At 41.7% G+C, this 27,593-nt stretch overlaps 1 protein-coding gene across 4 annotated transcripts in view; it reads left to right on the plus strand.

Moving 5' to 3' along the window:
* The window catches only part of UMODL1 (uromodulin like 1), a 64,226-nt gene extending 46,898 nt beyond the window's left edge, over positions 1–17,328 (plus strand). For 3 of the 4 annotated variants that reach the window (XM_015883170.2, XM_015883145.2, XM_015883161.2), the window contains exons 14-22: positions 4,356–4,569; positions 5,516–5,653; positions 7,031–7,488; positions 7,974–8,116; positions 8,782–9,018; positions 9,779–9,938; positions 12,261–12,345; positions 14,998–15,205; positions 16,846–17,328. In XM_015883170.2, the coding sequence (XP_015738656.1) occupies positions 4,356–4,569; positions 5,516–5,653; positions 7,031–7,488; positions 7,974–8,116; positions 8,782–9,018; positions 9,779–9,938; positions 12,261–12,345; positions 14,998–15,185 (1,623 nt within the window). In that variant the 3' untranslated portion in view covers positions 15,186–15,205; positions 16,846–17,328. Of the gene's footprint in view, positions 1–4,355; positions 4,570–5,515; positions 5,654–7,030; positions 7,489–7,973; positions 8,117–8,781; positions 9,019–9,778; positions 9,939–12,260; positions 12,346–14,997; positions 15,223–16,845 lie in introns of all 4 variants that reach the window. The other variant, XM_015883153.2, reaches the window with a different exon arrangement.
* Positions 17,329–27,593: the final 10,265 nt, after the last annotated feature.

The following is a 27,593-nucleotide window of genomic DNA, read 5'->3' on the forward strand; positions in this document are numbered from 1 at the left end:
TAAGCCTTAATACGTATAATGGTCTTCTGTGTAGAGCCACCCCAGCACTTAAATGCCACGTGGTTAAACTGGAAGCACAGCAAGAAGAAATGCTATTCTTTGAATAATGCATAGATGAGAGCTAGGTGATAACTTGATGCGACAGTCTGCACTGTCCAGACTAGCTCTGTCATCCTGCTTGTACTGCGCCTGAAGAATAATGTAGTTAAGGGTAAGAAAGTGCTTTAGTCTTCTTTGCTACAGCCAAGAGGAAAATCATGAGAACTAGGGCTTGCCCTCAAGAAAATGAACAAGGAGCACAAAAGGTCTGTATTGAGAATGCATTCACTGGTGTGCATTAAATTCCTGAATGCAAAAGGTTGGTTCAAATTCTTGTCTCTTAAACACTGTCTGACACACAGTGTGAAACTAATAACTGGCAATGCCTTGTCAAGGTGACCTCTCATTTGGAACTGACACAGCCTTTGTTGCTTAATGCACTTAAAATAATTGCATTTAAAACTATCTGAGTGTGGAATGAAGTTTGATACAGGGATTAAGGCATCTTTGCAATTAGAGTGCAATTGTTGTACTTTATCAGGTTCATTTCCTTCCCTTGGTGCTGGCATTTGTTCTGCTGGTGTTCCTTTGCTCTCCTGGGGATATCTTCAGGCACACTTATTTCTCCTGGTTTGGTACTGCTGTGTTTTGTGTGTGCTACAGAAATAGTAACAACAACAAATACATGATATTTCATTTTTTCTAGTGTGGGAAACTGAGATTTCTTCTGAAAAGTTCTCTCTTTCTCTGAAAAGTTCTCTGAAAAGTTCAGTATTTTCCAGCCCTACTTCACCGTTGTGTCGGTAGCCCAGGGTGCGGTATCTATAGTGAAGTCATGCAGTCTTCTGAATAAGGGGTTTTGCAGTGTCACCTAGTGGCTAAGTACAAGTACAGATGAATATCACAGCGATGCTTTTCGAGCTTTGAGTCCCTAGTAAGGAAAAAACGTGGATTAGGACAGAAGCAAACAAACAAAAAAGTAAGCACCCAACCAAACAGTTGCAGTCACCATCCCTGGAGGTGTTTCAGAGCTGTGTGGATGTGGCACTGAGGGATATGGGCAGTGGGCATGGTGAGGGTGAGCTGGTGGTTGGACTGTGTGAGCTTAGTGGGTTTTTCAGCCTTTATGATTCTATGAAATTCTTGTGAAAGGGCAAAAAGGGAGAAGGAACTGTGTCCTGAAGCTCTGTGTTCTAGGGGAACAGGGATTTTGCAGTTACCCAGGCTTTCCCAGTGAGCCTTTGCATCCTCCCAGCTCTGCCTGCAGGCCCCATGGGGCACTGAAAGCTTTGTTGCATGGGGCTTATTGGTATGTGGGAGCCCTTTTGTGGGTGCAAGCAGAGAGCTTGCTCCATACAATGCATGTTAATTCCAGCAACTCAAAAAAGGGCTACAGCAATGCCTTCGGAGCCTGGTCTGCTTGGCTGGATAATACATAGTGTATAGATTCATCTGCCTTGATACATGGAGCTGTAGTCACCTGGGACAGTTCTGAGGGGGGAAGAAAAAAATACATGGGCTATATTCACAGGTGTGAGAGAAATGAGGATTCTGACAATTCTCCTGTCAGCTCCCACAGCTGCCCCATTGACTCTCGCTAGGCTTTCTCTGGCAGGAGTCACGGCCTATGCCCTCAGCATTGCTCCACTGACACAAGCTCTGTCTGAATTTGTGGCTGAGCTCCAGTCCTTCTGCTGTAGTTATTTCCTGCAGGAGATGTATAGAGGAAGAAGGGGCTGGAGGTGATCGCAGCACAGCCCCCACCCACTCCCTTAATGCTTTAGGAAGCTGAGCAAGGGAAGGAAGTGCCTGGTGTATCCTGAAAAGATGGTCTTAAAGCAGAGCAGGGATGTGAGCTGACAGTGTACTGTTGCACTTCTGTTGGCAGTTTCTAAGCATGATTATCATACTGACAGCTCAGGATCACCTGATTCAGGTTTGGAAGTGATGACCCACTCATTCTTTTGCTGCACCTCTTAGTTGTAAGTGAGAAAGGATGCAATAAGACCTCCCAGACATGTGGGGAAAAGATGTTATGAAACACAGGGGGTCTATGAGCATCCCCTGGACTAACCTAATGGAATAAGTCTCAGTGTTGATGGGTGGTATTGACACAGTTTGTGCCTACCCTGACACCTGGCCTTCAGGTGTGCACTGCACTCTGCATACAATGTGGTTGGGTACTGGAGACAGACAGGTGTGCAAGCCTCTGTTTATGTATGTTCTCTGCGTCCCCTTGGGGGACTTCTGCAGGTAGGAAGGGAGTCCTGTTCAGTCTTGTGGGGTTTGCTGTGTGCATAATCAGATTAAAACAATTAAGGGAGGACTTGTGGATATTTTTCAGTTTCTTTGAAACAAATCTGTCTTTCTGTGTATAATGTTTTCTCAACATACTCTTTACAGCTGTACTCCTATCAGCCTTCTGTCTCATCTTGTGTTGGTCCTGCTAGACAGTGCCATCTGGCCTTTGTCTGCTCTTTCTCTGACTGGTGCTCAGCCTGGAGATGGAGGGCAATGGTGCTGCAAATGCCAAAGTTGCTGTGCGTCCCTCGGCTCATATGCATGCCTGACAGACTTGTCCCATTGCTACTTTAATGCAGGAGATGTTCCTGTGGATGCACAGGTACCAAAAGGGGCAGTTCAAGTTGGGCATTAGGAAGAATTTCTTCTCAGAAAGAATGGTGAGGCACTGAAATGGGCTGCCCAGGTAGATGATGGAAGTATTCAAGGACCACATGGATATGGCACTGAGGGACATGGTTTAGTGGGCATGGTGGAGATAGGTTGGTGGTTGGACTGGATGATCTTAGAGGCCTTTTCCAACCTTAATGGTTCTATGAAGACGGGAAAGGAGGAGTTTCTACATATCCAGTCTCTTTAGCTCTCTAATTTCTATTCTCTGAAGTAGAGATGGAGAAGCTGAGTACCCCAACAGATGCAAAACTTCAAGCAGAGCTATATGTTCCTGTCCTGCAGAAAGCTGACCATACTGCTCTCTGGCATATTCTCGAGGCTGCTTCCAGGCTACCCACAGCTGTTTTGGCACAGCTGATGTTTTCTTTCTTTGACTACCAGTGAGTTGCAAGTTGACTGTATACAATACCATAAACTTTATTGACTTCTCTGGGATGCCCTCAGCTCAGCCATGGCTTAGCACTGCAGTGCTGTGAGGGAGTCTGTCCCCATTCAGAGTGGTATGGAGCCATTCCTTAGCCTGGCTCTTGGATGCTCAGGGAGGATTTGTGATCCACCTTGTACAGTGTTCAAGAAGGCTAAATGTTGGATGCTACACTTGGGTCATGACAACTTCTTGAAGCAATATGGCCTTGGGGAAGAGTGGCTGGGAAGCTGCCTGACGGAAAAGGTCCTGGGGGTGCAGGTCAATGGCCATCTGAACGTGAGTCAGCGGGGTGCCCATGTAGCCAAGAAAGCCAATGGCATCCTGGCCTGAATCAGAAATCGTGTGGCCAGAAGCACTAGGGAAATGATTGTCCCCTTGTGCAGCACCACTGATGGTGCACCTCAAATAATGTGCTCAGTTTTGGACCCATTACTACAAGCGGTCCATTGACTTGTTGGAACATGCTCAGAGAAGGGCAGTGAATCTGGTGAAGGGATGAGAAAATGACTTATGAGAAATGGCTGGGGAACTGTGGCTTTTCAGTCTGGAGGAGTTTGAGCAGAGACCTCATCACTCTCTACAACCACCTGCAAGGAGATGATAGTGAGCTGGCTGTCAGACTCTATTCTCATATTCTGTCACCTGTCACCTGAGAAAATGACCTCAAGTTGTAACAGGAGAGACTTAAATCAGATGTCAGGAAGAATTTCTTCACAGAAAGAGTGGTTAGGCATTGGAAAGGGCTGCCCAGGGAAGTGATGGAGTTCCCATTCCTGAACTTAAGATATATGTGGATGTGTTGCTTAGGGATGTGGTTTAGTGGGGGGCTAGGTAGTGTTACATGATGATTGGACTTGATCTTATAGGTTTTTCCAACCTAAGTGATTTTATGAGTTTTCATTCCTGCAATTTCTTCTCTCCCCTGCTATCAGAGGTCTTTGCAAGGAGTTGTGCCAAATGGCAGATGAAGTATCTTAATAGTTTATTTAATGCTCACAGTTAAATATATGCCCTATCATTCAGCTGCTGTAGAGTGAAAATATCATAAAGCAAAGAGCAATTTTTTTATGCTCTTTCCCTCCAGAGTATGAAGCACAATCGTAATGCATAATATTATTTTCTGGGTGATGTACAATGCCTACAATATAATTGCTTCTATCTACTCATTTTAATGTGTACTTCGTTTTTATTCCAGGTACGTAAATCTCTGCCCCTCGACATCCTTCAGCAGATGGATGCTGGGCTGATTAAAGTGTTGATAACTGATATTACTAATGGGAGCACCGTGGTAAGTTTCCATTTACTGGCTGCAGAGGATGTGGATATCTACTACATCATCGCTGCTTTTCGTGATGCAATTGAACACAGCTCCTATTTCATAGTTGACAAGAACAGTCTCTCCATAAACGGTAAGGAGCTGCTTATAGCCCAATTGTTCTTCAGAACTAGAAAGATCATAAACTTATTACTATTGCAGGGTGTTTTTTTTTGAGGTGTAAATACCTGTAAAACAAATGGGCAAGAAGCCATTCTCTCTTCTATATTGCTTCTGCTTATCCATCCAATAGGCTTTTTCAGCAAACATTGAAAGATAAGAAGAGAGGTTCACCTGATCAGAACAAACTGGTCCTTTTGTCTCTAGCTAGCAGTAATTTTATAGAGAACAACATATGGAGTTATTAGAAACTGTAACAAACTGAGGGTTTTAGCCACCAGTGGAAACATCTCATTGTACACCAACATAGTTAACTTCATTTAAAATGATTTTGAAACACGTTTCTTTCAGCGTTGCACTGATAGTTTTGAATAAGATAGAAATCCAAGGCTCAAATAGCTGAAAAGGAAAATTCCTGCACTGGGAGTATGCGTTTCTTCACACACCTGTGGGCCGGAGTTCAGGAGAAAGTAAACAGTTTGTCAAGACGAGCACAATGGCTTATTGTTGAATCTCTTTTTCTTTGTGAGATCTAAGTCAGTTACAATAAACAGTAGTCTCCTGACTAACTATTGTTGGATCCTGTTCCACAAGATGATGTGTCACCTCTGGAAAACAATTTCAAATGATATATCCTGAATGTGACAAGTTTGTCCAGATGTTAGTGTTGCAAACTGCCAATTAAAATCTCAGGCAAAAGGACATCAAAAGCAAGTATGTGGCCTGTTCTGTACATTCCTGTTGCCTGTTATCCTTGCAACAGTGAATCTGTGAATTTGCATCTCAGGTTAATTTCTAAGATCGTGGCTAACTCATGGTAGTGCTTTGTGGGGTGCCTATCCCTTGAACCTGCTTCAGAAATACCACATTTCCATATACACACTCTTCACCTCTGGCTTTTTCTTAAATATACCCAACAGATTATGATGAGTGCGAGACCAAAGAAGATGACTGTTCCCCAGATGCATCATGTTATAACACACTTGGATTTTACTACTGCAGTTGCAATGATGGATTTGCCGATGTGAATCCAGAAAGACCTGGAAGAAACTGTGCAGGCAAATTTATTTATTTATTTATTTATTTATTTATTTATTTATTTTACTATCTTATGGCTAACTAAACTCTGGCACTCATTCTTGCCACAGGACCTGAAGTTTTGCCAAGGTTGAATTTGCTTTCTGATATGCATGCTAATGGAGAGAGACTTGCAGTGGACTTGATGTCTTTCTGACTGCAGTAATCCCTTGTTTGATTATATTAATATTTAATGCTGCCTTTGTAAGATTCTTCTATTAGTTCTGTTTTCTCATTTTTGCCATTAGACATATGTTATTTCCATTGGCAGTAACAGAAAAGGGAAGAAAAGATAATAGAAAGAAAGCAGTTGCATGGTGTGACCTCTGTATTGCCTCAAGGGTGAAAAGTTAGTACAGTATGACAAGTGACTGTTTTGTATTAGTCAATTCATCTAGCTTCTTCTGTCTTTCCTTGAATCATTTGTTAGCTGACATATAATCAGTTTTTGAGCTTCTAAATCCTTTTAGGCTTCTTCCCTAATCTGTGCTTCTTTTTGTAACCACAGTGATACTGTGTGTTACTCACTGGCTGAAGAAGTCACAAGGATCTGTGAGCTGATACCAACTTTTGCTCTGGTTTGTTTAACCATTGCATTTATTATGATAATGAGCTTTTGGGAAATTCAGCTTAGAAAGAGCTGAAATTCATCTTACATTTAAATCCACAACTTTTCAATTTGGGCCACTCCTGGAAGCTGGGAAGCTCCAGGGGATGTATGTATGTACGTATGTGTGTATATATACACATTTATGATGCTTGGGGAAAGAAAAAATGTTATTTGCAGCCAATGAAAAACTGCTTAAGAGAATTTTTATGCAATGAGGTGCATCCTGTTCCACTGCAGATGAAGTTTATTTTATAGGCGCTCTCTAAGTCTTGGTGAAACACTGGCACAGGCTGCCCAGAGAGGTGGTGGATGCCCCATCCTTGAAGATATCCAAGGTCAGGCTGGACAGGGCTCTGAGCAACCTGATGTAGCTGTAGGTGTCCCTGTTCATTGTAAGGGAGTTGGACCAGATGACCTTTAAAGGTCTCTACCAACTGATACTATTCTTTGATTCTAAGTCAGACACATAGATCATTTCTAGTACCAAAGTGCCATGGGGTAACCCCAGAGTCTGTGCTGAAAGCAGTGTGTTTGACATACATGCTGATCTCAGTCTCTGCTTTTCCTTTTCCGCTGCTTGCCTTCTTCCTAGAATCGTTACAGATGCCCACCAGTGTCTTTGTTAGCTGCCAACTGTATCTCTCTGAGCAAATGTGTGCAAGATGAGCCTCAGATGAGTCTGCTTTCATGTTATCAAATCAGTCTGATTCTATATTACTTAAGTACATTTATTTTTGTCACTCTTCAGCATTTCCTACGAGCCGAGAGGGAACTGTGGTGGACAAGAAGCCTGTATCCAGTGCAGTTTTACCTGCAGCATCTTTGGAGACTTCAACTTTTGTATCCTCTTTTGTTTCATTGAACTTATCTGCTACTCAAAACAAAGTTCTGGAGGAAACCCCATTCTCCAGTGTGACGCTGCCTCTTCTTACCGCGGGTTCTGGGTCGGCTCCCAGTGTTCCTCCTCAAGCATCTCCTGCCCTCCTTGTTAAACCTGCCCAGGAGGTATCCATTAAAGATGCAGTGACAGTGTTCTGCGAAATTGAGAAGACTATCCTTGCTATCCAAAAGGGATTTTTACATCAGGAATCCATCCCCGAGTCCTCTCTGTACCTGGGGGAGCCTCTTTGCAACGTTAGCATCAGCAATGGCACTCATGCTGTTCTGCAAGCTGGCTGGAGCGAATGTGGCACTGAAATTGAGACCGTAAGTCCCTTGAGCCAGGGAAAGCCAAAAAGACCCAGAGCACTCGCTTTCCCTCTATGGAAGGGGCAATGCAGTTGCTTATCTAGGGGCGCAGTCTATTCATTGCTGAAGTGTTGGGCAAAGAAATGTCTTTGGAAAAAGAAAACCCTCCAATGTGAGTAGAAAGTTGCCCATGTGTTTGGGGCAGAGGGCAAGCAAGAAAGAGAAGGACATCTCTGGGGTTCAGCAGGAAAGCTCAAGAGACTCTCCAAACCCAAATCCCCCTTTTCTACCTCTCTGGGCTTCCCCTGTAGCTGCCAGAATCTTCTTTTTTTTTCTTAAGATCAGCATCATACTTAGAAAACACCTCTGTTTTTTCCAGTAATTATGAGCTGTGGATGCCTCTATGGATCCCAAAGCAAATTTTTTGCTCAGACCATGCCGATGTACAGAAATTGCCTTGTGGAGCAGTGATCAAGTTATGCTTTCTTTTTCCTGTGTTCCAGAATGTGACGAACACCATAGTGAAAACCATGCTGCGGAATGATGATTCTGCTAAGGGAGTAATCCACCACTTAAAAGTTGCCAGTCCTATTCACTGTGTGTTTCAAAACAATCTAATGACTTCCTCTGGATACACTGCAGAAGGGTATGATCTCTCTGTGCTTTGAAATGCTGGCATGCTGCATGACCATTACCTGGCCAAGCCATAGATAAATTAAATTTGGGGAGCTAATGGTGCATCCCTGGGAGACATCTGGGAGGGTATATCTGCCCTTTGCCTTCCTGGGCAATCACATGTAGCCAGAAGTAGTATAGAACCAAATCTACTGTTTATGCTCTCAGCAAAGGCAGCAGTTCAAACTTTGCTCTGCTGGTCAAGGTTTTCCCTTTGTACAAATCTTTTTCCAGTCCTTCTCTCTAATCTGTCTAATTTTTTTATTTCTTTCACACACTGTTCAAATTTCTTTCTTTTCCTCTCTTATCTTCTATGCTAAACTTTTAATGTCCTTATTTGGGCCTTTAAGACAGATCATAGTCTTGCTGCCCTTCAAGTCTGCTCAAAAATCTATCTGCACTATTTGTATTGCCATGTCATTCTATGCTTGGAGTTCTTCTTGTATTTCTGTGCTTCCTAACACTCCAACAGAAAACTTGATGCTTCTTCACCATTTTCTCTTGAACGTTTCCCTAGCATCATAGATTGCAGATAAGTTTTCACTACTTAAATGCACAAGAGGTTGAGGCACCATTTTATGACTTACTGAAGCAGTCAAACTTGTGGTCTTTAGAAAAGTCAAATTGTTGTTTCAGAATTTACACAATTTTTGAGGACTTACATGGATCTGGACACTTCAGAACAGAAATGCAGTTATTTATCGGAAACTCCCCAGTACCAAAAAATTTCAGTATTTCTTCCAGTGATGATGTACTGATTGAAGTGGGGATTCAGAGACGAGACAGCAAGCTGAAGGTGGTCCTCACTGACTGCTGGGCAACTCCAACCAACAATTCAGTGGATCCTCACTCATTTGCTTTTATCAAGAACAGGTACAGCAAATGTCACTTGGAAATAATGTGTGGCCTACCTTGAATCTTCCAATGGTGTTGACTGATTTTTTTGTTTAAAATATCTTTTCTGTGTGTTTTCTTCATTCGTATGCACTATCCCTTAATGTTCAACTGGTCAAACACGAGAACAAATTATGAAGAGAAATTGTTTTTTTTAAAGAGCAATGTGGTCATTTTTAGAGTTTGGTTAGTTTTGTAAAGGCATTGTACCTTTGACTGGAAGGAACAGGTGATTTTCATGGACAATAGTGAAGGAATATTTGAAATGTGTGCTTTGACCATATCTCTATGATTGAGATATTAACAAGATCTTATGTAACTCTCATTACTGAAAGGTGTAGATTGATTCATTGATTCCTATTTGTTATGACTCACAGATAGTATTAATGTAGCCTCTGGTAAAGAAGGATGTTTATTCCTGCCTGGATCCCCAAATTCACCTTGACATCGCATTCCCTATGTTCATTTTCCATCTGAAAACTCAGGATGGTCATTTTTCTTAGTAACAAAAACTATTCCTACTAATAAGTTGTTGGTTTCAACTTTGTGTTTGGTGAAGCCAGCTTAAGTGCTCTCTGGCACTCTTTCTCTTCTTTTCCATCCCTACAACCACCTCTTGTATCTCATATTCTATTTGTTGTCTGTGATAGTAAAGCAGCAATAGTCCCTCATCCTTCCTATGCTATATCCACAACATGACTTCTATAGCTGCTGTGTGTGACTTTCTTCTCCTTTTCAGCTGTCCTATTCCTAATACATACACCACGCTTCTAGAGAATGGAAATTCAAGCAAAGCACAGTTTAAGCTGAAGATTTTTTCCTTTGTCAACGACTCCGTAGTTTACCTACACTGCAAAATTCGTATCTGCATGGAGACACCGGGAAGCACCTGCAGGACAGTAAGGGTTTTGCTATGTGCTGTTATCCTCTGATGTGCTGTGCATGGTCCTTCGGTGTAACCAAGGGAATCATGTTTCCAAACTGGCTTTAAAGTAGCTCCTTCATCCTCCACTGAGGAATGAGGAAGAACTACAGCCATATGGGAGTGTCTCCCTTTCTTCCTATTTCTCATCCTTGTAGTTAGGAGTGTGGAATGTGCACAGCAGTGGGTGTTAAAAGACTGGGGGACTTGAGGACTGAACATTTCACCTCATCTTAGGGGTGGCTGGAAGGCAATGAGCAGAAGTTACAGTGAGAGAGGCTGTTCAGAATGTGTCAGATCACATAGGCATGTCACAAACAGTTACCACCCATATTGGCAGTTTCAGTGAGAATGTCTGAGCAAATGGATTTGGGATGCCTTTCTGTCCTTTCTTCTTCCCCTTGAGATTTGTTCCTCCAAGTCAGGGTTTAGGTGCCAGGAGAGAGGAAGCTCCCACGGCATTAAGTTTTGAGGGCTGTGAATCTAAGAGTTTAACAGGGCTTTTAGAAACTCTACTGCTTTTATGAGTAGTAAATCAAACAGTGTTTTCATAAAAAGTTCACTTTCTAATTGTCTTCCTCCAATGCTTCAAAGAATTGCTTCCTTTTAATTCTGCATAAGGGATACTCACTGCTTAATCTAAAAATGTGTTGCTACCATGGAAATTAAATAATAATAATCTGGCTTTGCTGATAGCTTTTTTTTTTTTCCCCTCCTTTTTTTATTTCTTCTTCCCCTTTATGCCCTTAACACAGGAGTTCTCCCTCTTGTCTGCCAACTTTCCTGTTCCTATATTTTTTTATTTTCTTTTTCTCACACTGAGGATGTTTGCATTAAGAGTTTGGTGCTCCACCATTGTTTAACACCTTCCTCTAGCTCTAAATAACTCAGCTTAAGCTCATTATAAAGTAAATGATCTCTTCCTAAGAGATTAAAAATGGCAAGCTGAAGATATTAGTTTCCTTCCATGTGGTATGAACCTTCCCCCAGATTTAAAATAATTATAATAAAAAAAAAAAAGATAAAGTAAGTGGGGTCAAGAAGCCTGACTGACAGGTGGAAGGATGGCTCCAGGTTTCACAGCTGATATAGTGCATTAAGTATCGTTGTATGAGCAACCCCCAGGCTATGCCCCACTTTTGGGAGCTGGATCCCTCCCCAGGTTCACAGAATAGTTGCACAAGCAGCATCCTGCAGAGCTGAGGAAGGATGTGGAAGAAAGTGAGAGGCAAGGGAAGAAGAGAGGTGGGCAGGACAGGGTCTGAATGGGTTGGTATTGCTGCTGTAAGGATCAGACAGTTGCTTTTCTAGGAGCTGGGAGGTTTGCTGTTAGAGCAGTTTAGCTGCTTGGGTTCAACTTGAGTAATAGACTTACTTGCTCTATATGTTATCTTCTTATTCACTCTTTTTTATTCCTTGTTTACCTGGAGAAGAGAATAAGTTGCTCTAAAAGAATAGGGATGATGGTAATAAGAAATGAGTAGGAGACATGACTTTGGATGGGAAGAAGAAAGCTGTGCTGCCACCACTCATACACTTGGTGGAACAAGGCTGCTTCACAGGAATCAAGGAACCCCTGACACCAGGGAACAGCTGTGTGAGCATGTTGTCTAGCTGTGGATCTTTCTCAATGGAAAAGCTGTTCAGGGATAGACCGAAGTTACACTTACAGGGTTATTTCTGGGGGGCTGGCCTGGCTGCAGACATTTGCTGGCAGTGGATTATAGAAGTGCGTCAGGGTAACCAGGCTGGTAACACTGGTGATATATTCTTGTGCAATCAAGCTTGGGTGAGACACCTTTGCACTTCCCTGGTTTCGTTTCTCTGCATCTATGTGCACTTCTGGGAAAGCCACAGTACCTGCTGAATAACCTCAGCAGCCTGCTGTTCCTAGCACTGACCTTTAGATTGTGTTTTATGATAAAAGGACAGCAAACAAACTGAATGGCGCTGCCAAGGAGGCACGCAGAAGAGAAACATGCTGTGTGTTGTACACAGAGTGAGAAACTTTAATCCTTTGTAAGGTTTCTCCCAAAACAGGGAGTTAACAGAAAGAGGCTGTCTATAAGAAATCTGTTCACAGCCATGTTTTCCAACGTAACTAACTGCAGATTTTAAACCAGTGTTTCCCAATAGCATTTCCTTTGAGCTTCAATTTACTGGCTTCAGTGAAACAGTGCATAACATTAACAAACACAGACATCCATGGGTCAGAATAGCACTGGGTTTTCACAACTCTTTAGAAGGTTTTGTGTTGTCCATTACTCAGCCATGTGACTTGCTGAATTGATTGTTGCAGAGATGCCATGCAGCTCGATCCCTGAAAACTGGTGAAATTATTGCCACCCACAGAACATCCTGGGGACCTCTGTGTAAATCTGCTGGTGAGTTATGAATAAATGCTTGCAAAAAGGGGGACAGAAAGTAACCACCATTTTAAGGCTCTTTTTCACTGCAGAGGAACCTGAAAACCTGTGAAACAAAATCCTTGGCATATTTCTCTGAGAAGCAGTTCTTGCTGAAGCTGTGTGACAGCGTGAATAAGTGCGTGCCTTCTGGCGAAGAGAATATCAAATTGTCAAGGGAGTGAAAAGCAGAGGGGCCAAAAAAAAAAAGAAGTGTAACTGTTTCACAGGGCAGCAAGTACAACAGCCATGAAATCAAGCCGCAGTTAAACTTGCATAGTGCAAAAGTGGTTTGTGTCTCAGATTGCAATCAGTTTTTCTAGTGTTTACTCTATATTGTACTTAGGTTGCAATTATATTGAGCTCTGAATTCTTAAATCAAAGGATGTCAGAGATTGTGTTGCTGTGTTTCCTTAAACTTCCTGACCTTGACTTCGTTATTACTGCAAGGGAAGGTGGAGAGCCTTGCTGATGCATGGCATTTCAGTCAACCTGGAAGAGTGGTGCAGCATAGGTTAACAGACGGTCAACACCAGCTCTGCATACAAGCAGTTTGTTATGCTTCTGCCTTTTCTGTGTTTATCCTGAGTTATGTTTTAAAGGGCAACCACTGCCATTAACATTTGCAATTATTTGGCTTCCTCCAGCCATTTGTATTCATATTGTACTGGCATAAAGCACTCACTGAGAGTGTTTGTACATGCCAACACCATAGTTTTAACACATAGCTATTGGCAATAGACAGAAGTCATCCTCCTACTGATTGCTTGTTTTGCAGTCACTTCATGCTCTTCTGACTGTGGGCTGGTAATGGATTTGGGGTATTTTTTTTTTCTCCTATACATGGTCACAATATTTGTTTGGAATTTGAAACAGACTCTGATTCAGCACATTTTATTTTTCTTCCCCTGTGTGTAGGTAGGAGTCTGTTAGAATAGGCCTTTAGTGTTCATTTCTCTATTAGTTCTTCTTTTAAAACTTATCAATGAATACAGCTTTCTTTGTACAGCACTTGCATCATGTAGGGCTCACTCCCATTGGAGTCACACTGGAGACCCTGAAATGCTTCTAATATAGCAAAACGGCCATTGCACAAAAGGACCTGTGGAGATGGAAGCTTTGTTTGGGTTGCATGATATCAGTTCATAGGCAAAACTGTTGCAGCGTGGTGCTACAAGATATTGCCTTATATTTGCATGGATATTCACATTGCATTTTAAGTGTGGGGCTAGACATACAGGTTGAGAGAGCTGGGGCTGTTCAGCCTGGAGAAGGCTCTGAAGTGACCTCTTAGTGGCCTTTCAAAATCTAAAGGGAAGCTACAGGAAAGAAGGGGACAGACCCTTTAGCAGGGTCTGTTGTGATGGAACAGGGGGAAATGGTTTCAAGCTCAAAGAAGGTTGATTTAGGTTAGATATTAGGTAAAAGTCTTTTACAGTGAGGTGTGATGAGGCACTGGAACAGACTGCCCAGAGATGTGGTGGATGCCTTGACCACTGGGGATTTTCAGGGTGAGGCTGGATCAAGTCCCTGAGCAGTCTGAGTTAGCTGTGGATGTTCCTGTTCACTGCAGAGGAGTTGGACTAGATGGCCTTTAAAGGTCCCTTCCACGATTCTATAGGCAATGATTTCCAGCTCTGTGTTGGAGTATGAGCTATTGTGGCAGGTATATAAGTGCTTTACCTGTACTACGTGCCACATAGCAAAGGCCACTGATGCATTATCTTCAGAAAGCCTTTGTTTGTCTGTGTTGGGCTACAGGGTACCATTTCCACTGCCTGTTTCTTGATATGTTCAAAAATCAGTAAATAAAAAATCAAACTAAAAATAAATGTATTGCACAATAGTGCCTTGGCCTGTCCTAGAATGATGTCCTGGATGTTCCATAGCTTGGATTGTTATCCTGTGCCTTAGATCCTGTTACTAATTTCTGGTATGTTTCTATCACTACTTGTCTTCTGCACACCCCATGTACTGTGCAGGTGTGTGGGTAGATGAGAGTTATCCTGGAAACATATACAGACTGAGATGTTTTTATACATACATCAAACACTTACAAGAATGAATTAAGTGCGTAAGAGTATAGACACAAACATAAATAGAGGTACAGTGTTACAGGAGAGGGTAGTCTGCTTGCAAATTTGGACAATTACAAGGTTCACATCTATATGTGAACCAGGTAAACATGTGCAGATACTGTAGAGACCCTTGGGCTTCTCAGTTGGCACTAAATGCCTATGTCCAGGCTACAGAGTTGAGTGACTCCTTCAGTGTGGCTCCATTGACTGCAGTGGCCAGATCCCTGCTACTTAATCTCTGGGGACATTACAAAAATAAGACAGTGTTTCAAAGTCACCAATCCTCATCCTATCTTCTTTTTTCAGAATATTGTAGAGTCAAATCCCCAACACATACCAGACTAATGACTGTAAGGACACTGCGCTTTACATAAAAAAGAGAACTTGGACTTCTCCATGAGAATCACCTTCCTTAAATTGTTGCATCAATACAGTACCACAGTTCTATTGGCTAATCTGTAGGCAAGGTTATACTGCTTGACTGGCTTTGTACCCCAGAAAAAGACTTAGGAATTTCAAAGCTTTTTTCTTTCACCTCGTCTTTTTTTTTTAGCATCTGTTTCCAAAAGAGGGAAGGAGCCTGGTGTGGGAGCTGGATACATCATACTTATTGTCACTGCTGCATTTGGCTTTCTGCTGGCAGCTGTGAGCCTTGTCATTTTCTACTGCAAGAGAAAGATGGGAATATACAACTTCAGAATCAAGTCTGACAACTTCAGCTACCAAGTGTTCTATGATTAGTGGCTTCCACATTACCGGATGTAAGTACTGAATGATGGTAAGTTACTTTCTTTAGCTGTTCAGCTCTTCATTAAATGGTTAAATACTTGCAGATGAACATCCTCCGTGTAAGTGTATTAAACCTCCTAACCTGTTGGCTGTGGGTAGAGATCACAGAAATACAAAATTCTTAGAATTCTTGCCTTTTTTTTTTTTTTTTGGATGCTGCAGAATGTGGAGGATCACAGCCTCCTCTTCCTCATCTTCCTTTGTGCCTTCAGTCTCAGTCACTTGCCACTTTTGAAGAGCACCAATGACCACTTCCACAGAAAGTATACCTCTTTTAGTTTTAGATCATGGGTTAGTATAATAAGAGAGGGAAACTGTCCCTCTAAGTCATAGAATCATAGAACCATAGAATGGCTTGGGTTGGAAGGGACCCCAAGAATCATCAAGTTCCAACCCCCCTGCCATGGGCTGGGCTAATGCAGAAGCTAATTTGCTTCAGAAGTTGCCCCTTTCTGAAAATGCTTGGGTTTCATTTTCTTTCTCACAGGCGGCTATTTACATAAACAAGTAAATAAATAATAAATAAGTAAATAAATGGTGGGATATTAGACATAAAGAACTGAAATGTCAGTAAGGCTTAAATGTCTTGTGAGAACTTGCAGGGACTCTGTAAAGACAGCTCTGAAGGGTGTTCACCACTGTAACAGGTTCTGCTGCTGCAGTTCTGGGATTTAACACTTCTCCAGGTTCAGGAACAGAATCAGTACAGGATTCATCACTTTTATTTGCAAAATCTAGATACTCACAACACTTTGTATGTTTGTGCCTTTAAGACCAGAAAAGAGAGGTGTTGGAAAAATAATACCTAACCTTATTTCATAATTCATGTCTGTTTACTGTGGATCTGATTGCATTTCATTCTTGGGCAGGGGCTTATCTGACATTCTTACCACAGTTAGGAACTCCTTCTTGATGGAGGCTTCATACACAGGAACGCGGCTGCCATGACCACAGCAAATTCACTAGATTCATCATGATGGTATTTGAGATAATGTAATTTGCTTCACTGAGTGTGGAGTTTCTCACCTAGAAGACAAAGAAAAGACAGGGAAGACAGTACCCCAGCTGTCTGCTTGTTATATCTTGAACAGTCACTATAAGCTCCATTTCCCTTAGGCTTATATTACAAAGACCATTTTCCATAGTCAGATATGGGCAGCTTCTTTGAGACCTCTTTAGGTGGTGATGATACTCTGATTGCTTCCCAAAGTCTGGGCAGTGTGTCCAGTCTGGAGCTCACTGGGAAGGTAACTTTCTTTCCAGCAGCTGTACAGTTCTCTCAATGATACAGGTCCCATAACCCAGCATAAAAACATATCTGGGCCTATTAAATTAAAAGGTGCATATAAAGACTCTGAGTCTTCACTCATTCTGCTCTCTTGAATGGTCATGAATGATTACAACACTTGATATTAATGGCAATTACAGAGTTGTACAGTGACTCTGTAGCATAAAGGATATTTTCAGGATCACAATATTTATATATAATAAGCACGTTGGAATTTCAGACAGTGTCTCCTTTTAGATGCTGGAACATCTCAGCTCTTCTTCTCTATACGCTTCCCTTTCATTGCATTTCTTATGATTTTTTTTTCTTTCTTTTTTTTTCTAGTTGGATTGTGTCTCATCACAGCGAATTGCAGCTTGTTGTTATTCTGCATTTGACTTTCATTACGCTTCATGATGGTGGCCACCAGTGATTCCAACACTGGCTCTTGACATCACAAGTAAAAGGCTTCTGTATCCCTGATTTTGTTTTGTTTTGGTAGCAATTTGGCTTTTTCCTTATGTTCAAGGATCTGTGTCTGAGGCTCCATGTTGAAGTCAACTTCTTTGGCAGTTTTATGTGGGGAAAAAAGTACAAGAGAAAAAGAAAGACTTCATGGTTCTCTGCTCATTTTTCAAGAGTGGGCTGTCCCACTGTGCCACACTGCACTTCTCCCCTCTTAGCATAATTTGTACCATCACACAAGTAAAATGTTTCTCAAAATATTTCAGGAAGTAAATCAGGAAAATGTTAGAGATTTCATTTTCATTTTGTTATTCACTGTATACTTAAGGTGAGGTTGAAACCTTGAGATGCAGCAACGCTGAAGACCTAACTGTGAAACGCCTTAAGTATACAGAAGCTGGAGAACAAGTACTTGATTTATCACCAAATAAAGAAAATGCAACAATGAGTCTTTGACTCAACCTGCATGGTGTATTCTTTGACATGAGTCTTGTGATTCGACTGTGAACTTTTTAATTGAGAAGGGCTTGATGAAAAAATAAGTCTTGCTGCTGGAAATCCATGATTTTCTACTTAATTCCGTTGCTACCTATCTACTCTGTTTAATTAGAGCAGAGTGATTTTGCAGTTGAGGTACAATGTGCTGCCCAGCAAAGTGAGAGCATTCCAATTGCATGTAGTAAGTGTAAATTTGACCCATATTTTGGCTGTATTGCAAGACCCTATCGTTACTACAGCTGCAGAGGTTTAGTTTCCGTGCTTCAGTGAATGCCACAACATTCTTTTCAGTTGGATATACTGGAACAAAAACATTTTTGACACACGAAGCAGCCCTTGCAGGACTCTTCAATGAGTAGTTTGGAAGATAAAGAGTGTGGTAACTCACTCCCAACGCTGCTGGGTTCTGATTGCTACATGCACACCGGCCGTCTGGCCAGTGGTGGTGGCTGCTGGGTTGGCGTCACAGTAATGCAGACGTTTGCAGTGAACAAGATAATTCCTCTTTAAATGAAATAAACACCATTATGAACAGCTTTCTAGTGGAAGTTGGCCATTAGTTTGAACTCACGACTACTTACATCAGCTATAGCATTTAGGTGCTGGTTTGTTGGTGCAGAGTAGCACTGAAAATCTTCTTTACTAGCCCCTTTACCCAACTGCTGTTAGGTACTAAGACTGTAGGGTAAAAGATTTGACCTCTGTTTTGCAAAAGGTCAGAGTGGTTGATCTTAGAGGTTATACACAGCCTAAAGTCTCATAAACGTATTTTAGATATATCTTTTATATTCTGTTCTGACTCAAGTGGATCAATAAGGAGTAAAAATCTTTGACTTTTTGTTGCTGAAATATCAGTTCTCAGATCCTGATTTAAAAACAAGAACAATTTGGTTACAATTCATTAATGGAACTACGGTTTACCTTTGTAATTTTAAAGTCTGATAAACACAGTCATAAACTTTTTATGATGTAGGCGTCTCCTCACTTTTGCTGCTTGCTGTCAAAGAAATGTTTGCTTTCTGTGCACATTGAAAGTTCAATCTATTTTACTAAAACCATTTTTATAGTTGGTAGTGCGTGCAATCCTAAACCTCCTGTAGTGGCAGGGCTAGAGATTTGCCTATTGATTTCAGCAGAGCTGTACCTCTAATGGAAGCTGAGCAGTTGCTTCTGTTTGATACCAGCAGAAAATGATCTTGTGACTATCTGAATAGCTGTTCTGTAGACTCTTAATAAAAGCACTCTCATAACTTATTGTTGGGTTTTGTACTGTTATTTTTTTCCTTTAATGAATTAACCACGGGTATTCAGGCATGTACTGTGTGGATGCGGCATCTTCTGAAGAGCTGTTCAAGCGTCAGTACAATGTTCAGATTACTCAAAACACAACACATGACCTTATCCATTGGTCTGCTACTACCAAGAACCAAATGCGTACACTTATGCTAATTAAGGGTCCCCTTCTTGAAGGTTGCAAAGGAGAAATGTATTTTCAGTTCCATGCTTTGCAGTGAAGATGACCAAAAGTGTATTCATCATTCACAGCCCAATAATAGAAACCTAGCAATGTGCTGATCCAGCTTGAAAGTAGCATTTGAAGATTCTAGTGGGCTTATCAGGAGCCAAGTGTGAAAAGCACGGAAGAGCACCAGCACTTCCTTTCTCATCTGTGTATAGGTGTTGTACAGCTGCTGCCGCCCATTTTCTTCATTCATCATTTTTTTCTGTCTGATTTCTTCTAGCAGTCAGTTCACTTTCTTTTCCCTGTGTCCCCTTGGGTCTCTTTTTCATGCTTAGGCACAGAACAGGTTGTTTGGTGGAGGCAGTACATACAAAGTACAGTGTGGTCCCTCTGTTCCTACTTATTTCATCTCATCTGCTGCTTAGACAAGGCCTGAGTGCTTTGGAGGGCTCATTTTCACTGTGGTCAATCCTTCACACCAGCGATTAGGTGGTTTTACCACATAAGCAGTTCAGCAACCAAGAAGAACTCTCCTGGTAAAGCAGCACTGACCATCTCCACTTTCCAGTCTCCAGCTGCCCACCTTTTGTTCTGTTAATATCTCTCTAGATAATTATTTGAGAAAGAGTTAAATAAAAAACAAACCACAAAACATATAAAAATAAAATCTGAAGATTTAGCTTGGACCTCTTACATTGTTTCCTAAGAGCCACTTTAGATCAGTGGTATGCATGCCTGCTGTCCCCACTGTTCCCTGAGAACACCATAATGCTGACGCCTGATGCAAAATATGCATCATTATTCTTTTCTCTGATACTATAAAGTTGCCAAACTTTGGTCCCACTGGGTTCGGGAAAAAGCTGAGGTAACTGGAAGATTTCCTTGTCCATTAAACTATAAAAGAGTGGACTTTTTAATGTCCGTTTGGAAAGTTTTCTTGTAGGCTGAGGAAGGAAACAAGTTAGGGGGAGCTGGCAATCTTTAATTGCAATCGGACTAAAAATATTGTTAGCTACAGCCTAATAGAAAAGCCTAGAGCACAGAGCCGCCTAATGGCTGCTTTGATCTGCTTAGCACTGCCTTTGGGCCTGAATTGCAAGGCTTGTAGCAAACATACAGCTGAGTAGTATCCTTGTTATAGTGCTGCTACCTTTCAAAGATGCTCAATTTTTTGGCAGACTTTTCCTCTCTTTGCTCTCTTCCAGTGCTGGCAGGCATTGCTGCAGATGACTTCAGGCTAGGGCTTTCAGGGCTTTTCTTTTTTCCCAACAAAAGGGATTTTTTCCTCTGAAATTGAGTGACAATGATACGTGCGCTGTAAGCAATCATAAATGCAAGTATAAAAGGTGAAATGAGAAACACTTGAACATTTGGAGAGAGCATGGAGTAAAGCAGTAAAGGGAAACAAACAATGAAGTTCCAATTAAGTTCCTGTGACAAAGAGTCAGTAATAAATCACTGGTGTAGTGCTTGTTGTGGATCCAGAAATACCCGCTCATACTGTTCACTTTAAAACCGTTGGTGCTCAGCCCTACCAAAGCCAATAAAGTATTGGGACAGTTGGGGTAAATGCACGCTGCTGCCTGGTAACTGGTTTTGTTAACTGAAAGGAACTGAAAACAGGCAGTAAACGTATCAACCCACATTTGTTCCTGTTTGGGTGTGTGACAGACTGGATTTTGACTGGCTAGGAATAGTGCAATTGTACAGAGAATATGTATCCAAAGTACCAAAAAATCTTGCTCATCTCACAGTTCTGATGGTGCCCTGCCCTCTAAATGCCAAGAAAAGTCTGCCTTTCTAACAAAGACAGTTGGGGAACAAATTTCATTTGGGTCAAACTTTCCCAGTATCACCATATCCTTGGGAATGTGCTGGCAGCTCACAGCAATATTGGCAGTGTGAGTTCTTCATGGCTTATACGCGGTAGTGTTTAAACTCTTCAAATCCACTCAGGGAGTGTCTGGCTTTGCCCCTCACACTGCCTAGAGCTTTGATATGAAATGCTCACATCAATGGGTGGCCAAACAGTGTTTGCATTTATTAGCTGCTTCGGCATCTGGCGATTTGAGAGGATGAAGGAGGTGCTCCACTGCAGTATTTTCAACAAATACAGCTCTTACTAGCATATAGAGATAGAAGGGCCTTGTGTTTGTTCTCTTGCCAACCCTGAGAGGCTCTCTCACTCCTGCATGTTACATATGAATAGCCTTATCCAACTTAAATTTTTACAGATCAGCTTTTACACAGCACAAAGCCAAACCAAATCCCACAGCTCTCATCTTTTTCAGTAAGGCAAAATTCAGGAGTAACAACTGAACAAGACGTGACTGCCTTCTTAATCTGCTTTGCTTATGTCCTAGAAGATGCTCAGCTAATAGTTTGAGGCTGCACAACACAACCCATTTTAAAATCACTTGACTTTTTCCTCATGAGATTATAGATAGTGCTGCCAGTTTCCTGTGTTTGTCAGAATCTATTTGACTCCACTCTCCTCATTTTCTGTTTGGCTTCAGTTGTGACATCTTATTCTTAAGCAGGAGGAAGAAACATCTGTTGTCTTACAGGTGTACAGGAAGTACCACATTGTAAAGTTCAGTCTTTTCCCTGAGAATAATATCTAACTCTTTTGACGCCTATGAAAGCCAAAGCCAGTGTGACAGCATGTCCAGGCTGTGATCATGGTCCAATATTTTCCTTGAGCAGGGGGCTGGACTTGATGATCCCCAAAGGTCCTTTCCAACCCCTATGATTCTGTGGTTCTGTGATTCTCTGGTTTCTTTTATGAGACAGTACGACTGAAGAAAATATAATATACCTCTTTTGCAGCTCCTTAATACTGACCACATGGCCTCTTTGGGAGGATTTATATTTAGTAATTTCTAGGGTGTTTTTGTTTTGTTTTGTTTTAGTACCTGCTCCAAAACTTATTTCTTCAACTGTTATTAGCATTTTGGTAGAGTAAAACCAGACATCTATCCCCACTGAGAAGAGGAGCTGTAGGGGAGTGAAGGGCAGGGGTGAGAAGATGGGAAGATGCCCAGGCCTGTAGGAAGGGTGGGGGCAGTTTCAGAGCTCAATGCCAATCCTGCTTGACAGCAGGGTTTCTCTTTTCAACCCTCTGATCCACCACGAGCCCTGCAGGCTGTGTCTGCCCAAAGGAAAGAGTAAAACTATGGGATAAGTCCTGCTGTACCACTCTGATGGGTCTTAAGCTCCTTCTGTAGCCCTTCTGGAAGAGACTGCAAGAAGCTGATCCGCTGAATGGGGCCTTCAGCCCACAAATAGTAAGGGGAAACTGGTGTGAATGCCTGTCCTTCTCTGCAGTTTGACTAGGTTATTGCTTTGTATGGGGATCCTCTGTCCGTTCAGCACACTGACCCCAGAGTCTTTATGTAAGGCTAGCACCTCATCTGGCCATTTTGCTTTTAGCAGGAAGTAGCCAAAAGAAGAGGAGATAGTGATGATGGTTCTCATCACTGTGTCTAATCACACATGCAAGGCACTCTACTGATGGATAATGCTGAGCTGTAGATGTTCCTGTTTGTTGCAGGGGAGTTGGACTAGATGGCCTTCAGGGGTCCCTTCCAACTCAAGCCATTCTACAGCCTAAAGCTGTAGTTAAAACTTGGCGGGGCTGTTAAAGCAGTAGCCTTGCATTAGCAGGATAAATACTTCCAGCTGAGATAGGTGGGTGTGGAAGACATCTGAACGTCTGTTTCACATCACCAGGAATAAGCTCTAAACTTTATTTGTTATGCTTACACTTAACTCCCATCTGACTACGTAATACCACAAAGTCAGCTGTTGACTTTTCTTTTCTGGGTTGTGTAACTATGAAACCACATGCAATAAGGTAAGGCAGTTATGTTTTATTTGTGGGGAAAGGGATGTTATGCCATTGCCTTGCCATATAATTCTGTCCTACTGTTCCCACACCCCTCCAGCAGGAGCTATAAATTGCTCAGAATCAAAAATAGAAGTATTTTGTTCTGATGTGAGAGTCATCTAGTGGCTTGGCACATTATTCCTGTTATCTGCAAAACTGAAGATGCCAAGCCATTATCTATCCAAAGTAGTTTGGAACTTTGATATTTAATACCAAAAACCAAACCTTTATAGGATGAGCTAATCTTCCCATTTCTAACCCTGTCACCTTTAGCATAACACTTAAACACTGGAGCTAAGTAGGGAAGAATCCCCATACTGCTGAGAACATTTCTTGCCTTCTGCAATACCAGCATATTATCTCCATTCACGTTGGAAAGGGGCTGTCTGCTGTATGTTTGTATGGCTTGGAAAAACAGGCCCACTCCTAATGAGAAGTTTGCTGTCAGTGCTAAAGGATACAGAAGAAGGCTGTCAATACTAGTGTCAATTGCTTTTAATGCTATTGCTGACAGGGGTGTTGTGAGCATTCTCAAAAGCTTTGTATTAACTCAGACCCCTGGAAATGCTCAGCCTCTGCATACCAATTCCTGTGTATAGCCCATAGGTGCTTTCTATAGCACTCAATGGATACTAGATATAGATCCTAGGAAAAAGGTTATTGCAGTTTTTACCAGTGAACAAAAGTTGTTTTTTCATTTTGTACTGTGAATATATTTAATATTTCTAATATAGATTACTTCAAGGACTATTGTTTTGTGGGGTTTTTTTTTTTTTGTTTTTTGTTTTTTTCAGATTTTAAAGTTTAATGACTTGGCATATCTTGGCAGCATGTGTTTATTGCTGCAATGTGTATGCCATATCTCTTGTGTCACAGATATATGTGTATTCTAGATATGTGCCTTTAGCTGTCCAAAGGATTTATGGACCCATGCACAGAAGCTGTATCATCAATAGACTATCCATGTGCGATATGGGAATTGCACACAAATCAAATGAAAAGCTTTCTCCCCAGCTGCCTCTTCTGCCTCATCTTTAAGGTCTGTACTGGTGCCTTGGACCCCAGAAAAGAATATTCTTGCTTATTCCTTCCCACCATTTTAGATTTCTTCATGTAGAAACAGATACAACAATGTAGTTGTTTCCTATTTGTTGCTCTTGTGTGCTTTTGTCTTATAAATACCCAATGCCTATTATATCTTTCTTTTGCTTTTTTTTTTTTTTTTTTCCTCTTTGGTGAGCTGCAGGTTCTATATAATGCCATACGGATCCCAGCCTTCTTTACAGAGCTGGGTACTTAGTCATTTCTATGCTTCTTCTTACATAGTTTCTGTAATACAGATCCTGTTCTACATCTTTAAGCCACCCAGATAACTCTTCTCTTACTGCAGCCACTGACAGAATTTGAGCATCTATGGTCATCTGGGTTGGCACTGGAGAGAGAATGCATTATTTTGTACAGTGTGACCTCTAGTAGAAACAAAGGGCCATGTTTTGGAGGGCATGGGTAAAGGGTTTGAGGTTTGATGCATCTGGTATTTTCTTTCTCTGGATTTTGATATCCACATATGTGTATGAGCATGTATTATAAAAATTACCTTATTTATACACAATATAACATTTATTTGTCACTGACCTTTAGACATGACAGAATGAGTCAATTTTATAGTTCCACTTCTCCACTGATAGATAAACAAGCGGCAAAGCTGTTAACTGTTTTCACAAGAAATTGCTCTGGTTAAGAGATCAAGTGAAGCAGAAGTAATAGTCAGCCAACATCAAGGTTAGGTGAGCTGTTAGCTTTGTCCTACACCTGCTGTATTTTCCCAGTTTTGTTCAGCCAGAAGATTACGGGGGAACTATATCTCTTAATTAAAACTCGCATTTAGACTTGTATCTCTCTGAGGTACCCTGCAGTGAGGTTGCATCACTGCTGAAAAATATTTGTTTTTAAATTTTTCTATTCCTGGTTCAAATATCTTCCCTTCAACCAACAACAGTATGAGCTGAGAATACCTTGAAAAACTACACTAGTGAGCTTCTGGCAAGGTTGGAGTTTATCAGGTAAATTTGCTGCACATGCCAAATGGACCCACCCGTGGTGGCAAATGACCACAGTTTAGGTGGTAAATTCCACAAGAAATCCTCAGTGGTTTTGTTCTTTCACAGAAAGAAGCTTGGAGAAGCGAAGGCTTTCCTTACTTGGAGAAAGGAGGAACAACTTTCGGGAGTCTTAAGATGTTTGGGCAGCCAACCAAAATGAGCCAAATCTTAGTGTTTGTGGCAGAAGAGTGGGTCCTCTATAGGACCCTGAGATAGCATGTGACTGAATGAATAATTTATCAGAGATAAAACCACCCTAAGAGAGAAAGCATGCTTTTCAAAGCAGAAAATAAACTTCTATGTCCCTCTCCCTTGTACTTCTAGAGTGCCAGCAGGTTAATAACTGCTAATTTCAAGTGGCATCAGTCAAATATGGTTTGGGAAATTGTTGCTTCCTGGTGCTAGTACAGAGTGAGCATGGTAAAATGAGAAGCCTGTCTATAGTAATGGACAGATAATCATCCTGTAAATGAAAAGGTTGTAAGCAGAAACACAAATAGTCATGGGCTAAGCAGTGCCAGCGTGGATTAATCTGTCTATTTTAAAATACCAAATCAAATAGACGATTTCAGAACAGATGAGGAAATATGAGTACATATTTATAAGTTCAATCCATGCATGCACTGACTAATCCAGAAAAACAGAAAAAACAGGGTCATACCTAATCTTTGTGCTCTTAATGGCTCTTATTTGCTCTCTGTGGGAATAGGCATGGCTTCCAGTCTCATGTTGGCCACAGGTAAACATGGGAGAAGAGGGGAAGAGGAAAGATGTAGGTACAAATCTCACAAAAACTTGTTTATGGAGAGCAGTGGTGCCTGGGAAACAGCAGAGGTCTGATAGTCATTTGTGCCTAGCGATCACACATCTACCAAAACTTTTGACAGTGAATATACCTCCTAGGGCTCCCTGCTGTCCCCAGACATGAAAATGCCCTTTTTCATGGACAAGTGTTGTCACATCTGTTTATTTTGAAGTGGTGATAGTAGATGTTCCCCCATAGAGGATGCATTCATTCCAGAATTAGTAAGCTGCATAGCAAAAAGCAGAAGCTTTTCCAACTTAACTTAAGACACCTTCATGTTGATCTAACCACACTTGCATTATAGACTATCCAGGAATATATCTCTCTTGGTTAAAAAAATGGTTACCTTGAGCTGACATCATTTGCCAGTACAAACACAAAGCACAGATAAGGCCATCACTTGTAATAGCATAGAATGACAGCTTCCATCTCTCTTTCCTTGCCTATAGCATCCAAGCCAAAGCACTGCCTGCAGAGCTACAGGTAAAGCGCTGTCTCCCCTCAGTCTTCTTTTCCCCAGACTAAACAGCCCCAGTTCCTTCAGTCTCTCCTCATAGGGCATATTCTCCAAGTCCTTCACAAGCCTTGTTGCCCTTCTTTGGAAGGTAGGGGTGTAGTCTAGGCTCAAAGTATCAGGTGACTCTTCTAGAGAATCTGCATTTAAAAGATTGGTGATACACGAGGGTGAAGGAGATAGAATATTGATCAAGTTGCTCCAGAATACTGAAGCTAGATGAGTGTTCAGCAAAGGCATCTGCAAACCTGTAGCAAGCTGTAGTGGAAGTTTTGCTGCTTCTCTATCTCCTGTGAGGCTTTTGCTCAATAGGAGAGGTTGCTACACAGGTCTGAGGCTTCTAAGGCAAATGCTGAAGTTTGCGTGTGACTGTCAGCTCAGGCCACTGCATTTCTGGCTTACAGACTTCCATTTTTTGTTTTGCTCTCTCTCTTCTACTCGCTATAGAGCACAGATCATCCTGGGCATGCTTTGACCCTACTGAAGATCTACCCCCTTGTGCTTGGAGAAGCTGGGATATGAATGAGCCTTGGTTTCTTCCCAAACTTCCTCTTAGGCAGTGTAGTCTCAGGCCTCTCCTCGTGTGTCTAGTGCCAGCAGGGTACAGTTTCCTGCAGCATGGCACCATAGTAATGATGGATGGTGTAAAAAGCTCTTAACAATCCTGGTGTCACATTGTGCTATTAGGCACTTTCACACACCTCAGCTCCAGGACCAGGAGAACATTCTGAAGAAAAACGAAACAAACATGGAGCCACAACGATAAGAGGAGAACTTGCACTTTCTTTTTTTCCTTATTGAACAAATGCAGATTCTGACGGCTGTAGGTTAATTTTATATAGTTGAATAGGTGGAGTTAGGTTTATAAAAATAATCTCACTAAACCAACAGAAAACAGTTAAACAAGAAGCCCATAAGGCTGTATGTTTCAAGGTTACTTGTATTATTGTATTTGTTTAAGCATTCTGGCTGTGTACTTTTCTTTACACTTGCAAATAAATCTTCCCCCAATAAATTTTGTTCACACGCTGTTTAAGCCACCAACAGGATGACTGGAGGCTGGAAGGCACTTCTCATCTCACTATTAGCACTGCAGTGTGCATTCTAGATTACAGAACAGAGGAATGGCCCCTTCCTTGGCCTGCTTCCCATTCCCTTCGCCTCACCCACCAGTGTGCCTTTCCCTCCCCTTGTTACCCAGCAGAGCTGAACAGAGAGCTCTCAACAGCCGGAGGCAAGGCTGATTCGGAATGATCTGGTTTGTTCAGCCTGGTTTCGTTTCTTGAGGCTGATCTCACACTTCCTTTCATCTCTTCAACCGTAACTAGAAGAAAGGGTTGGTAAAAATACTAAAAAAA

The sequence above is a fragment of the Coturnix japonica genome, chromosome 1, assembly GCF_001577835.2.
Source record: "Coturnix japonica isolate 7356 chromosome 1, Coturnix japonica 2.1, whole genome shotgun sequence".
In the NCBI taxonomy this organism is placed as follows: domain Eukaryota; kingdom Metazoa; phylum Chordata; class Aves; order Galliformes; family Phasianidae; genus Coturnix; species Coturnix japonica.